The 15,921-nt window shown below is 39.6% G+C and overlaps 1 protein-coding gene across 7 annotated transcripts in view; it reads right to left on the bottom strand.

Moving 5' to 3' along the window:
• Positions 1 to 15,921, bottom strand: part of TENM4 (teneurin transmembrane protein 4) — a 594,920-nt gene that overhangs the window by 343,700 nt on the left and 235,299 nt on the right. For all 7 annotated transcript variants that reach the window (XM_085216460.1, XM_085216463.1, XM_085216464.1 and 4 more), the window contains one exon: positions 2,872 to 3,160. In XM_085216460.1, the coding sequence (XP_085072586.1) occupies positions 2,872 to 3,094 (223 nt within the window). In that variant the 5' untranslated portion in view covers positions 3,095 to 3,160. The remainder of the gene's footprint in view (positions 1 to 2,871; positions 3,161 to 15,921) is intronic.

The raw sequence follows: 15,921 nt of genomic DNA, 5'->3' as shown, positions 1-15,921 counted from the left end.
TGCAAGCTTGTGGCAGATTAATCCATTTCACTTGGCCACAAAACAATCTGAGACAACATCCACTACTACTCCATGGCACAAGGTAGCAAGTGAACTTGAGCTAAATTGCAAAAATAAGTAGTATCTCTCCAGAGATCTCACTTTTCACGTCCAGTTTTGACTTTAGAGCAAAGCTGCATAGTTTTTAAACTACCTGCTGTGGAGTACTGAAGATCATCTTTTGGTTTTCCTTGCGTGTTTGAGTCCCCAGCTATGAACTCCACCTTCCTTTGCAAGGGGCCACATTCAACATCATCTGACACATCAACATGCAGCATGATTGATACTCTCCAGTAACAGCAGCTCATAAATTATGAAAAATGACTGCTACAATTAACTGAAAATCAAATTTATTTGCAATAAACAGCAGGAGATGCATCGATTTTAATATTCTATGCTCACTGTTGCCTTTTAAGCTAGAAGAATTCAAGTCAATAAAAGGAAGATAATAAATATCTGAGACTTTTTAATTCAGATCTGGTCTATTTTTTTCCTGTGCTGACTTGCATGCTTGCTGGCACTCACACTCTAGCTATAACCATTTAAATGCTGACTTGTTTATTTACTGAATTTATTTGGTCAATTTGAAATGTTTCCCTCTGCTTTCCAAACCAGCTCAGGAGAGAAATTAACTTTGCCTTGTTGATGTCATGCAAGCTAATAGTCTTGGTTTCAGTTGTCATTAGCCCAAGCAGCACCATTAAATGGGGTCCATTCATGACTTTATGCCAGTGGAAAATTTGGCATAGAAAGTCCAGAGTAATTGTTATCACTCTTCAGGGCAGCTTTAGAACTCTCTGGATAAAATGGGAAAAAATTATAAAATTAAAAACACGTGGGTGATATATCAGGAGTAGAACCAGACCCTGACATAGTTAATCTTAACTTTTCAATCTATTTGAGACATTTAGACCATAGGTTTTTAAGTCATTTCAGTATTCTTTAAATTTTTTCTGGGAAAGTACGAGCTTCTGTGTAACAAGTTTATATCCCCTGTCAACAGAGAGGATTTTCTTTATCTTTTGTGGACTTCCTAGGAGAAGTCCATAGACCTGCATAGCCTCAGACCCTCAGGTTGAAAACCGTTGACCTACACTAATTCACATCTCTCCTGCATAGTGAATACATTGCATGAAGTGAGCAAACTCAATGACCTAAAAGGTTTCCTTTTCTTTATAACCTCTTAGATTCCTTAGAAAGGATGAAATACTTCAGAGTTGCTAAGAAGGAAAATCCTTTTATGATTGCAAACTTTTTCTAAAAACACCTACTGCCCCTTTTGTTAATTATTGCTTGCTGCAACTTTCCTGAAACACAAATAGTATGTGGCGAAAGAGACTTATGCAAGTCATTTTGCTTGTGAATGCCTTAAAGATGTGTGTTGCACCAAAACCACAACTGCATGGTACTTAGAAGAGAGAAATTAAGCAGCCCTCAAGTCAAACTAGTGCAGTTGTATGCAATCCCTTTAGGGAATCAACTTCTCCAAACTGCAGTGGGTGAGCTCAGAGCAGTCAGGGTCAGCTTTTTTTATGTTCATTGTCTGGAATGCTGCCTCTTCCATTTTACTTTGCCATTTTATGTTTTCTCGATGGACTTCTAAAAATAATTTATGTGAAACCCTGCTTGGTTTCTGAACTAAGTTACACATGTCTCTACAGAAAAATGAGGATAAGACTATAGCAGTGGCCAGAAATCTACCTCATGTAAGCAACAACAGCAGAAAGAATGTAACTGTGCTGACTCAAGGCTAGCAATAAAAGGAAAATACCTGGAATCTTTATTAGGACTCTGGAGCCCACGTGGACTCATGTACCTTCAAATCATCACAGCTTCTGTGACCTATGTTCACTAAACAGGATCCTAAAAGTCTTAAAAATGTCTCAAAAATGTCTTTTTATCACTCCTCTAATACTGGAACCTGTCCCTGTCTGAAACCTGCTGCCTGCAGGCCTTGTGCAATGCCAAGGATAGTTTAGCCCATTTGCAGTTCAACTGACCCACTTCTTCCAGGCTTCTTTGGTTTTGCTGCAGCCAGATGAATGGTGTGCAAATGGTACTCTCCTTTGGTTGTCTTTTGTATTGAAATGCGTGTTGATTTCCTTCATGACAGAGTAGGCACATTTCATAGCTTAAAGGACCCCTGAGCAGGCAGGAATCATAGAATCACAGAATCACAAGGTTGGAAATGACCTATAAGATCACCTAGTCCAACCGTCTTCTCATTACCACTGCTACCACAAGCTACTAAACCATATCTCGCAGCTCCTCATCCAGATGCCTCTTGAACACTTCCAGGGTCGGTGACTCCATGATCTAAACTTCAGAATCACTGAAAGGTTCTAGTTGGAAGGAACCTTTGAAGGTCATTTCATTCATCACTTGCTGAAGTAGGGGCACCTGAAGCATGTTGCCCAGGAATTTAGAAGATTTTCAATGCAATAACAGTATACATGGAGATTGACTGTGCAGAGTGCACCTATTGTGTCTGGTTTAACTGTAGGAAGTGTCAAAGGGCTGTTACAGATGCACACAATACATGTAACACTTCTAGAATTTGGGAGAAAGGTAGTATCTTCCTGTACTTCCAACATTTATAATTAGAGAATGCCTTTTAGGAAATGGTAATGAGCACAGACTTGTGGTATCCCACTTAATGACATCAGTTTGCGTACATTTCACGTCTGTGTAAAACATCAATGTTGTTCCTTGCTTGTTTTATTTCATTAATCCTCACAGTCCTTCATAGGTAGCCCCTATCCAGCCTCAGCTCTCAAAACTGAGTTGGTTAGCACGCACTGCTTACAGCAGTACTTGCTCAGATATGCTCACCTGCTCGGCAGAATTCATCGGCCTCCTGGTGCACCATGTCTTTGACTCGATTGCTGTAAGTCAACCTGGAGTCTTGATCATAAGCCTTCAGGGTCTCACTGGAGCTATAGGACTTCTGAGGAGCCTTGCTGTCCTCACTCTCGGCTGAAGAGCTGGTGTAGCGGCGCTCCGTGTCGCGGCGCCGAGTCAGAGATCGATACGGTTTTCTTTCTTTTACATCCATGGCACTCTTGTCTGAGTATTCAACATTAAAATAATGATGCCCGTGTAGTGTTCAGAATGGAATAATCTGAAAGAGAAAATTAAAGAAATAGAGCTTAGGTTCATGCCTTTGGGCACCAGAAGGCTAATTTGCCTTTCATAAATTCTTGCACTGAGCAAAAGAGAGGTTACTTAATGAACAGCAGGAAAGCCCTCCTAGAATAATTACTGATTGGGAGAAAGTCCCAATTATGTGTTACTCAGAACTTTGCTAATCACAACAGCTAACGGGACACATGCACGCAGAAACCTGCATCTGTCTGAACTGGGCTCACACTTGGGGATTTCAAACTGAGTGTGATTTTCTGAGTCTTATTTCCACAGGAAGTGATTCAGACACCTCCTGGAGGCATATCTTATGTACATTAGTCATGTAATCTCTGGGAAATTAGGCCATGCTGAAATGTCTCTATTTGGGCACATGGAAGACTGGAAAATGCTATACTATGCTTTTAAGTGTTTTGGTAACTCATGAGTTTAGAAGGACTGAACCAAAGAATGAGAGACGGTGAAAAAAACCTGTGGGCAGAGAGAGAGGGGAAAGATGAATGAAGAACTGAAGGAGTGATATATGGATGGTAGTCAGATGAAAATGTCTTCGTATTCAGAGGGCTCCTCTTAACCCAGCTAGAAATATATTAGAACTTAGCAGAATTGAAAAAGTGCAAATAAATGATAGTGCTCTCCTTCATGTAACAGCATGGCCAGGGATTTATGCCTGTGGGAAACCAGTGTGTATATGCACTGACATGCACGCACACATCTGCACACAGAGAAAATTGATATCAGAAATAAACCATGTATTAAAAGTATTTTTGTCAAAGTAATTTATACATTGTCTTTTCAAACAAGTTTTTCAAATGAAACAAAGCACTGGAAAAAAATGTCAATGACTTGAAGCAAGATGGTAAAATACGTTCTTGAATATCTTAACTTGTTTATGAGAAAAATACTGCAAAAATTCACAAACCAAACACAAAAATCTGCAATTACATGCTGTTTCTTGGGAGCTGGTCTGTCTTGACTGCAAAACAACATGAGCTGTGTCTCTGAATGCCACATCTTTTTTTTTTTTTTTTTTTTTTTTTATTACAGCACTTAAAAACAGAGAGGAAAAGGAACGGAAAACACCTACCAGTCCTCATTTTTTTTTCATATCAAATATGGAATACATTGGCAAGGAATGAATCCCATTCTGTTGGTATTTCTCCCTTGAAAGGCTAAATCCTGAATGTGCTACAGCATGGATTTGTGCTGCAGCTCAACACAGCTACAGCACAATAGTAAAGGTGAGAAGTGTTGTGACTTTTACAGGTTGTTTTAGAGGGATGTGGTGTAACACAGCATTTGTGGCTCTCCAGGCTATATGATTCTATGAGGAATGGAAGACCCTGAGCACAGTTTCTGATACCCTACAATTCATAATAGTAATGCAGGGGCTTGAAGGCAGCATTTTATTATGAATTTCTCACTTGCTGAGCTGTCTGGAACAAACATAACTAAACGTATTTTCAAGGTGATGAGAATGTAGGAGGGAATCTCTTCCCTCAGCACTGGTGAGGCCACATCTGGAGGGCTAGCTCCAGTTCTGGGCCTCCAGCACAAAGGCGGCCTGGGCATATTGTTGAGAGCCCTGCACAGGGTCACTGGGATGCTGAAGGGCCTGGAGCTGCTCTGCTGCTGAGAGAGCTGGGGCTGTTCGGCTTGGAGGAAAGGAGGCTTGGGGAGAATGCCACTCATGGCCACAAATCCATGTGGGAGGTGCTGAGAGGACTGAGCTCTGCTTGGTGCTGCCCAGAGGCCCCGGGACACAGCCTGGAGCCCAGGAGGTCCCTCGGGACAGCAGGCCGCACTGCTGTGTGCAGTGAGCAGAGTGGGGCTGGGGCTGCTCCTGAGGGAGCTCCAGAAGCCCTGAACGTGGTGCTGGGCACCCTGCTCTGAGTGTCTGGGCTGGGACCTTGAGGTGCCTCCTGCCTTTAACACTCTGTGATTCTGTGGTTCTACGATGTGAGGACTGCAGGATGGCCATGAGATACACCTCCAGTTGTGCTGAGAAAAAGAGATTCCTGCTTCCTATTCCTGCTTCCTATTTCTGCAGTTCTGTCTTTGCTAAGAGTGCTCACTTGGGTTTGGCCCTTTAACTTCCAAAAGGAACTCTTCAATGACAGAACCAAATTCCAAGGACTCTTACAGTTCCCGTGGCATTCTTCCCGGAAATTAAGATGCTACTTTAAAAAGATCCACTGAATTCTATCCCATTGTATTCCAGTGATGGCAGCAGACCAACTTTGCACATCCTATTTGTCAGCAAAACGCATAGAAACTACCGAACACAAATGGAAGGACTGGGAGCGTATGTCATAAATGAGCTTTACTTAAGTCATCTGCAGAGCTTTTGAGCACCCATTTGATTGTAAACATGTGTTTAAATCCATCAAGCTCACTGACTTATTTTCAGTCACGAGCTATATACATTCAGTACATTAAATGCAAATGGGACTGCTCAACGGCCAAAATTTATACATGTTAAACATTTTGCAGAATAAGGGCCTGAGAGTTGCCAAAACTATGCCATGGATGAAGAAGGAAAGATCTTCTAAGGAGCTGCTTAATACAGTAATAGTGTTTAAGAGGTCTACCTAATGTAAGTAGTCATTTTGTTGTCTTGAATCACTTACTGGTACCTTTACACTGCAGAAACATAAAAGGAATCAAGCATCTGATTGCTTTTCTATCTTCCTCCTCTAAAAAAAAACCAAAGGCTTTATTTTGCTTGAAAAATTGTGCTTTTTTGTTTTTTCAGTTGTTATTGAATTGGATTATCTCCTTTATGTCACCTCTGTTTGTGTAAAATTCTCAAAAGGAACTGGTTTCTATACCTTTCAGTAAAACACCTTAAAACAGGCTCCTTCATGAGAATGCTGTTGTAAGAGAGCTCTGGAATTGTGGTTTATTATCATGGGGACTGGGGAAACAAAATTTGAGTGAGAAATGTGGTTACTGTATTCTACAAGAATGAAATGAGGGAAGGGGACTTCTATCTGCTCATGGGGATTGCAGTAATTCCTACCAAGGGTCAGTCATTTACAAACCCTCTGGTGGGAGAGGTACACATGCCAAAAAACCTTTCTGCACAGCTAGAGCCACAAGGTACAAACAGGGTCTGTAATTACCATTAGTAACCTTGCAACTTAGGAAATGGCCAAAAAAACATCAGGAAATTGACTGAATTCCCACCAGATGAAGGTTTTTCTTTTTGTAAAGAAAGGTGAAAAACTGAAATTCCTCTTACAGTTCATCAAAAATAGCCCTGTAAAATTTGCACCATTCATATACACATTCCTCTATAGCAGTGCATCAATTCCCAATTCATTCATGCCTTTATAAATTTAACTCTCCTCAGCCCTTTCTTTCTCTCCCTCTGGTTGCTTGTAAGGAGGCACTTTTCAACAGGAAATGTCACCCCCAAAACACACAATGAAGTTGCTTTTTCTTTTTTCTTTTTTTTTTTTTTTTTTTTTTTAAGGAGGAACTGCTGCATTTAACTGACTTAAGTAAGTTTCCAGCATCTCTCCATGGACACGTAATGCTTGTTGTCTCCTTTTTATGGCCAAATTTCCAGCTGGTTTAAGTACCTCGCCATCAGTGGAGATGTGACGGGGAATTTGTCTCTCTGATTGATTATTATTTTTTATCTGCTACTCCTTGTGTCTTGATTTCACTACTGCTATGGTTTCATCCATGTCATCAACACCTCACATTTTTTCTGACTTGTCTGGCTCACAGCGAATAGAAAGACTCACACTTGTTTCAGTTACATACTCAACCACCGGTTTCTTTCTGCCTCTAGCTCACTATTGCTCCTCATAATTTTAAAGTTTTCCATAAATGTGCTGGACTGATATAAAAAAATATTTAAGGCTTCCAATACCGTCCTTTCCATTCCTCCAGTCCTGATCCTTCCAGAAAGCTCAAAATCCTTTTGCTCTGAGCTATTTCCACTCAGAAAATACTTTCTTGTTCTATGATGTGGTGTTTCCGTCTCTATTTGATTCTCTCATCAATCCTGCTGTTTGCATAACATATCAAATTTCACCTTTTTTTTTCCCTCCAAGACAATTAATGGCAATAGCCATTCTTATTTCTGACAGCCCACTGAGTGTACAATGCCAGCTGGACCACAAGCTGGTTTGGAACACTATTCACAGCAGAAGCATCCCTCTGGCTTTACTTACTCAACTCAGAAAATCCCACTGACCCCAGCAAGGGTTACAAACAGGCTAAAATGTGTAGCATCAAACTCCTCAACATAGTTACATTTTTCAGAGATGTGAGGCTCTTCTCATATCCTTGAATATGCGTCAAGAAATGGAACAAAAAAAACTGACTTTCTAGTCCGGTGCAGTAAGTGCACTGCTTATTTGCAGCTGTTTTTATTTTTCTTTTGCTCTGGTTGGCTCCCAAATAATCCTTTTTATTATGTTTTATCCTTTATACCTATCCTCCTCATTCTCGGTTCCGTTGCTTTTTGTTGCTCTTTGGAGCTTTGATTAACCACACCAGCTTTGTGCTGCAGAATCGCACTCAATGAATGGAGAGGGGAATGATTTATTTTCTGAGTCACTGCTCAAAAGACAAACTTCCATCAATCAAAAACCAGACAAGAGAGTGTGACACCACAAAGCGATATGCTAGGAGGCGCTTACAGCAAAAGGGACAGGTGGTCTTTGATAGCTGACTTACATTGCAGGTCACTAATCACAGAGATTAGCAGCAAGGTGATAGACAGCACCTGTTCTAGAAGGCAGCATGTCATATCATCCAATTTTCTGTCAAAATAAGGGTGTTTAAATGGTAGAGATAGCTTTATGTGTCTCCTATATAGTTATGGCAACAGAGCGATGAGAAAGCTGGAAGAGTGAAATATCTTTTCTCCATGAAGACGTGAGCATGAATCCTGGTGGGTTGATTCAGTCCACCTTTGTGCTATGGGAAACAAAGTTTTCTCCTTCAAAACTGCTTATGCTAAAATGGCATCAACTAACTTGGCAGGACGTGGTTTTTTTCTCTCTAAAATAGATTCTTCTCATTCCACTGCTTTGGGCAATTTTTTCCCTAATCTTTTATTGCTGCTGCCCTTTGTAGGATGAATAGAGCCAGCAGAAAGATAGATCTTATTTTTAAATTGTTAACTAAGACCTAATGCTGGTAAGTAGCAAGCAAGAGTCCTTTTCTTCATTTTACAGAGGAATGGATGAGACATAGGAAGGCAGAGTAACTTGCTTAAGGTGGTATAAGAAGAAAGCAACAGAACAGGAGAAGACTCTTGATCTCCCAGGCAGACTCTGATACTGAGCCTTAGATTTTTTGAGAAACAAGTCACACGAGCACTTCAGAATACTTAATTCAAAAAGTCTCTGCCAATCCATGTCTGATATCTTTGTGTGAAAAGAGTAGTATGAACCTCAGGTATTATTAACAACACGCTCTTTCACGTTTGGATAGTGCCCTTCAGTCAGAGAAGCTGTGAAACATATACACCTACAGCTATGTCTGACCGGTGAAATCCCATGGTGAGTGACAAAAACACCACTCAGAGGCAGGAGAGAGAGAGCTTTTCACCCATTTATGCATTAGTCTTCCCCAAACCACCAAGAGAAATTGGGATCAAACAGTCATGCTATTTGGGAAGTTAACTTCAATTCAAGATCCTAAGCTTCAACTGGATACGTCAGGCATTCAGATTCGTAAGTGACTCTATGGCTGTAGTTACTAATGTCCTACACTGTTATCATTTGATATTTGCCATCCTAGATGAAACAACTCAGTCCTTTGTGACAGTCCCCACTGTACTTTGGTGAGGATGCTAACACCACCTGGTACCAGGCTCCATGTTCTGGTCTCGTGAGTGCAAAACAATGAACCTGGAAAATCTTTTCTGGCCATTTCCATTTGTCTGAAAACTTCTGTGATATTCCCTGCTATTCCATAGCTGGTCTGAAGCACAGACCTGGCATAAGTATAGTGTTGAATGCTCTTATGTTTTCAGCAGATATTTAGTCATCAAATTAGGAGTAATTCAAATTGAATTCTTATTGCAAGGTGATTGTGGGCTGCAACGATCTGATCTTAGTAAATATACAACCATGGCTTAAACTGTGTGATACTATTTACCAGGATTCAAGGAGATTCTTCTATTGCATAAAAGATTCCTGTGTTTTTATTAAACTTTAATCTTCAGATTTATAATAAAGGTTTGAATCCCAGGGAGTCCTTGTAGGAAATAAATTAACCTGTAGGTATAACATCCTTTCACATTCTTGGCAAAGACCATGGAAAGAAGCAGGCAAAAGAGAGAATAATGAGAAGTTAACTCTGCTTGGCTCTAACCCAGCTTGAAGAAAGTAACAAAACCTCTCTTTTCTGGACACAACCACTGAGCCTTTCTTCTGCTGGTATGGGACTTGCTATGCAGTTGGTAATATCCTGTCCAAAAGATGTGGTTTGTGACCTTTCTGTAAATAAATCTAAAACTGCAATGAGCTGGAGGTCCAGAAAAGCTTGAAACAGTAGTGGAGATTTTAGGTATTGTGGGAAAGCATGAAGCAGGCTGAAATGCAATTTACCCTAATTATTTCAGTTTTGCAAACCTATAGGTCTCCCCTCTTGAGTTGCAACTTTTAACTTGTGAGAGAGCAAGATTTTGGGGCCAGAAATTAAAATATTTTCAAATACATTTTGATTACTGTGAGCAGTGTTGTTATCAAAATCCTACTCTGGTTTCCTCCAAAATGGAAATTACTTGGAAAATATTTTGATTTTTACATTGAAATACCATTAGTCTAGTAAGCCATTCTTGGACAAAGGGTTTTCTTCAAAACCTCAATTTAATAGATAATGCATGCAGCTATTTGCCCAGAGAGGTTGTGGATGTTCCAAACCTGGAGGCATTCAAGGCCAGGCTGGATGTGGCTCTGGGCAGCCTGGTCTGGTGGTTGGTGACCCTGCACATAGCAGGGGGGTTGAAACTAGATGATTATTGTGGTCCTTTTCAACCCAGCCAATTCTATGATTCTATGATATATAATGAATGCCAGAAGAACCAGCTTGACAGTGTAGTCTGATTCAAGTTCAAGTTTCACATTTTCATTCATTCACAATGTCAGGCTCAAGCATTGGGTGTGCAGTGTGCCAGGAATCCACAAGCTGAGTGGAATCAGCTTGCATGTTAGTGAGTCTCAGAGAGAGGAAAAGATGGTGGCATCAAATGCAGATGTGACATCTCCATTGCAGGCAGTCACTGAATGAATCTCACTAAAGTACACTGCACTCCTTCCTTTACCAGCCACCAGCTGAAGATTTGGGCTATTACCCTGGATACAGGAGATTTAAGTCTTTAATCTGAATTAGGCAGGAAAAAATCTGGAATGTGTCTCACACATCCCGGATGAGGGCACTAGGCAGAGGTTTTCAGAATCTGCTTGGGGGAATCTTGAAAAATAGTCTAAGTTGTGTTTTGTTTTTTTTTTTTCTAAAAATCTTGAGACATCCCGTAGACAACAAGAAAAAACTGGTAGAAAGATCATTCAGTGTGGTGAAAAGACTTCTTGTTTTGGGAAAGCTTTGTATCTAATTCCTGAAGAAGAGAAGGGAACTTAGGGAAGACCTCTAAGTTCCCTTCCAGTACTCGAAGAGAACTTAAAAATTGGAGAGAGAAGGACTTTTTGCATGGACTGATGGTGACAAGACAAGGGAAATGGTTTAAAACTAAAAAAGGAGAGATTTAGAGATGTTGAGTGGAAATACTTAGAGTGGTGAGGTCCTGGCACTGCTGTCCAGAGAGCTGTGGGTACCCCATCCTTGGAGGTTCTCAAAGGGCAGATTGGATGGGGCCCTGGGCAGTCTGATTTGATGGGTGGCAACTCTGCCCAGGTTTGGATGGGCTTTAAGATCCCTTCCATCCCAATCCATTTTATGATTCTATGATAATTCTTAGTTGTTTTCTATGGCCAACAAGAAACTTACATTATAAGATGGTGACACATAATAAAGTGTAGCAAGAACACCAGGACATCCAACCTCTTTTCCCACAATTTGTTAAGACAATACCAACAATTAGACATATTTTCTTCTGCATCCCTTTCTACCAAGTAAACTGAATAAAGAAACTACACTACTGTATTACCCCTAAATGGGCTCTACTCAACCATAGATAATGCACACATTTCTGTGAGATTCTGGGGAGAAAATAAAGGGGAATTAAAAGCTCTTTTTCCGCACATAGATGCTCAAAGCAGAACTAGTCATCTTGGCAGAGCATCAGAGGACAACTGAATTATCTTTACACATTAAAATTTCTTGTAGAACTATGCGTTAACTGATCAAATGTCTGACTATACTTAACTCCACACTTATTGAGTATTAAGTCGTGTGTCAGATTTGACCATTCTGTGAAGAACATAGTTCATGGGAGCATGATTAAACTGGGTCAGACAAAAGGACTATCAAAAGCTATATCCAGTCTCCCAGTGGAAGGTGCTTTGGAAAAGCAAAAAAGTGGTTACAAGCAGTGCTTTAAACAATAAGCTTGTTCCTTCCTCTTGATACATTTGCAGTACTCTAAGGGTCAACAGATTTCCTAGATGAACCACAGGGTTTGTCAGTCTTTCATGAGTCTTTCAGAGCCCCACCCTCTGGAGATTTGTCTAATCCCATCTGACAGTCAAATACTTATGGCCTTTGCAACATCCTGTGAACAGTCCCATCATGTAATTATGTGCTGTGTGAAAAAGCACTTCTTCCTTTTTTCTCCTTTAAACTCTCTGTCTGTCTGATGTGTACAGGTCTTGTCTCTTCTATGAGGATACTGATGAACCCGCAACCCTTTCCATAAAAGCAAGGCTTTGAACTCATATCCACTCTCAAACTTACCTTATTTATCATTATTATCCCTAATTTCTGCTCTTGTGGCACAGAACTGGATGAGGAATGGTACTCGTTGGAAAGAAAGCATGTTTGCCTTTCTTCCCTGCAGTCACCTCTGCAGGCTTTAATCCTGCCTTGAAACGCACTGTCACTATCAGGAGTGTTTGCTGCAGAAAAACTAAGATCAAGAAAACAGTTTGTAGATAAAGTGTAAACCCTGTCATATATCTGTAACCCTTTATGTAAGTACCATGCTGGTGTGTACCGTGTATGTAACACTGAGTTCAGAACACATCTTCCTACACCCCTTGGATCCAGGCTGGTGTCTGAGCTGCTTACACAGAGACAGCTGTAACTGAAAGAGAGGTATTGTGTAAAACTTGCAGTATCTGAATTCTACTTTTTTTTGGAGAGGGACAAGAACTTGACTGTGAATATAAAGAAATAGAATAATAGTTTGTGCCTGCACTGCCTTTCAGTACTGCAATTATGTCACAGGCTCAACAGAATTTAGAGGAATACATTCAAAAGTATGCTAAAAAGTCATATATATATATATAGATCTGCCTTTTTGTTTGTACTACTTACATAAACAATCTGCAAAACTCTGTGTCAGGCAGGACAAACAGCGTGAGGAAAAGTAAATTTTGCCATCCCTCAATTGCAAGCAAAATCAAATATCTGGCCCAGGTCACAGGATTCAAGCAACTAGCATCCAAGCCTCCTGCAGGATTAGTCACAAGGCCACCGTGTCCTTGTCTCACAGTATCATGTGTGAAATTGTCCCTGCTCTGGTCACAGATGCAGAGTTACTGGGTAATCTGTCCTCGCTTTCCTTCAGCAAGGAAAGAAGCAAGACTGTTTTCTTCTTCTGATAAAATCCCCTAAAGAGCCCAACTTCAAACTAAGTTTATTAAAATATGAATTATCTGCAAAAAGACAGCAAAGAACCATGAATTGATTTCTGATTTTCTATGGACTTATTTCAGGACTTCTCTGCGAGATAATCAGAGAGCATTGAGAGATGCTATGGATTGATTAATCAGTATAACCCCCACCGTGTCTAAAGCTAAACTTTCAATTGCACATCAGGCTTATGTGGTAGCAGTATATTTCCCTTAGGTAAAATGCCTATGGGGGAAAAATAAAGAAATAAAAGTAGTAAATTAGGTATATAAAAGAATTGCTATTTGTATTTGTGAGTTTCTACGTGGTCTTTTTTTTTTTTTTTTTTTCCTTTTTCTTTTTTTCTTGAAACAAAGGGCTACTTGACTGGAATAACAAGGAGAGGTATCATCTCTACCATGGGATTTTAGGCAGATGCAATCTATGATACAAAGTGAGAGCTCGATCTGAAGTCCCTACAAATTGCCACTGCTTGACACTGACTACACTCTGGCAAGAGGACTCACACCTGATTGCTGGGCTGCCGCTCAGCACTACGATGTACAAGATGTGAACCAACAAAATAGACGTTGATGCACTCTTTCAGACATACAAATGCTGTAAAGCTGCAAAATGCATTAAGGAGGGGGATAGGGGGATTAGGAAGGTAAAGATAAGTGACACTTTGGTTCAGTTGTCAATAGAACATTGCGTTCATATTATCCTTGCAAAATTCTGCTTGTTCAAATATATCAGAACAATATCAAGGCTTTTTTTTTTTTTTTTTTTTTTTTTTTTTTTGCTTTCTTAACACCATGGCAAATAATCTGGAGGTAAAATTTACATTCTGATTTTATGCTTTGATTGTAAAACTGCATGGCAAGATGAACAGGCTGCCCATACAAGTAAAGTTTGTCTTACCTGAACTTAGACACCTATCCTGAAAATACCTAAAACTAAACAGCTTACACTTGCTTATTTTTGTAATTAATTAAGACAAAAAAAAACAAAAACAAAAACAAAAACAACAAGAGGATTTCTAGGGCAAGATCTATCAAAACAAATGAAAAATAATCTATTTTAGACATCTGTTATAAGCATAGATAATTTTTACTTGTGACTATGGCTCTCCATTAGGCTACAAAGAGAACTTAGGTTGATTAGTTTGGCAGTAGGGGTCCAAATCTGGATGAAATAATCAAACTGTAAAGTTCTAAATTCAATTATGATGCTGTATGATGTGTTTTCTTGTTGATTTAGCCATTCAAGGAGGTGCATCTTTCCCATATTCCAGCAGAAGGGAGATGACCTGAGCATGGTCATGCAAGAAGTCAGTGTTAAAGCATGAACAATCCCCAGCTCATGTTTGCACTTCATAAATCTATTCACCGGAGTTCATTTATTCTGTCAATATTCAGGAAAGCCAAACATTTTTCATATCTTCCAGTGCATAAAATGTTAGGTAAGATCATAAGTGATTTATCCAAGCCCAAAATGGAAACTGGATTCCAGATTATTGATACTGAGATCACTGATTTGATGACTAAGAGATAAATTGTTCAATTTGCCACAGGAAGGCATTTATATATGACTTTCTGTGGCAAAACAGAGTGACTTATTAAGTCATTCTCATAATGAGCAGGAAGGTTTTTTCCACTTCATTTAGCAACAGGAGTGGAAAGATTCACTGGTCTGCTGAAGGAGAGCTTTGCTGCCATGCACTGGAATCCAGCTGGAGGAATATTCAGCAAAAAGACAGTGCAGAATTATAAAGAAAAGGAAAATGAAAGGAACTGGGGAGTGAAGAAGGTAACTGAAGATGTAAATGACTCTTTTTAGCCAAATCTTTAATGACTAGTTAGACCAAAGATTAGAAGTAATTGAACTAGCTCTCAGTCAACAAAAGATGCAAATAGATTGTAAAGCAGAGTCAGATTACATTAATTTACACTAAACCGAAAGTAATTAGTTAGTGTTTGTGCAGTGCTTAGAAAGCAGAAAGTGCTGTATAAACGTTAATTATTGCTATTTGTTTCAAGGAGATGCAACAAACACAATTTTTTATATGTCTTATAAGGTAAAAGACCAGCAAAGCAAAACTCTGCAACAGGCTCTCCACTATTAAACTGACATGCGATGGAGCACCACAGACTTATTTCAGTAAATAGCTCTGAACTGTGAATTTCTGAGTCGAAGTCATAAGGCGAATTTCTATATCTGGAAAGTCTATCTTCTGGAAAATAATAAAATTAATAATAATAAAAAAGCCCAGACTAGATCCTTATCATGTGGCCACTATCTCTGCCTTGTACCGTGTGCAATTCTGACCTTGCACAAGGCCAAAAGACAAGAGAACTTAAGAGGTCCAGAGCACAATTCAAAGTCATGAGCAAATCATCTTCATCTTGGACAGTACAATTGTTCCTGAGATGGAGAGATAGTTATGTCTGCTGCTGAGAAGCAAGAGACTGGGAAACAGCACTAGATTCTCTTACGCCTAACTTTACCACTAATTTATTGTGTGATCCTGGACAAGGCATTTAACCTTTTGGGCCCATTATGGGGAAACCAGATATAACCATTCCTAGCTGTTTCACAGCCAAATAAAAGGTCTAGTTTGATGATTTTAAACATGTCATTTCAGTCAATTATCTGTGAGACATAGATCATTATTAAGAAGATGATTGAGGAAGTCTAGGAGTCTGAGAAGAAACTTATTGGGTGAGATCATGCAGTTTCAGGATGGATTTGGGGCTATGACGTGCTAATGATTTGCAAAGATTATTAGGCTCATCAGAATCATGGACATAAAAGGGCCCTAACGTGAAATGCTTATCTGCTTATTGCAATAAATTCTTGAACTAATTTCCTTTCTACACTGGCGAACTTTTGCAGGAAAGAATGATAAATAGCAGAGGTACAACCACATTATATGTTTTAACATTGAAATGGATAATCGAATTTTAAAAAGTAATTTAT

Source organism: Meleagris gallopavo, chromosome 1, assembly GCF_905368555.1.
Source record: "Meleagris gallopavo chromosome 1, MGAL_WU_HG_1.1, whole genome shotgun sequence".
NCBI classification, from domain to species: Eukaryota; Metazoa; Chordata; class Aves; order Galliformes; family Phasianidae; genus Meleagris; species Meleagris gallopavo.
The sequence above is the reverse complement of the archived record's forward strand: the minus strand, read 5'-3'. Positions and strand labels throughout refer to the sequence as shown.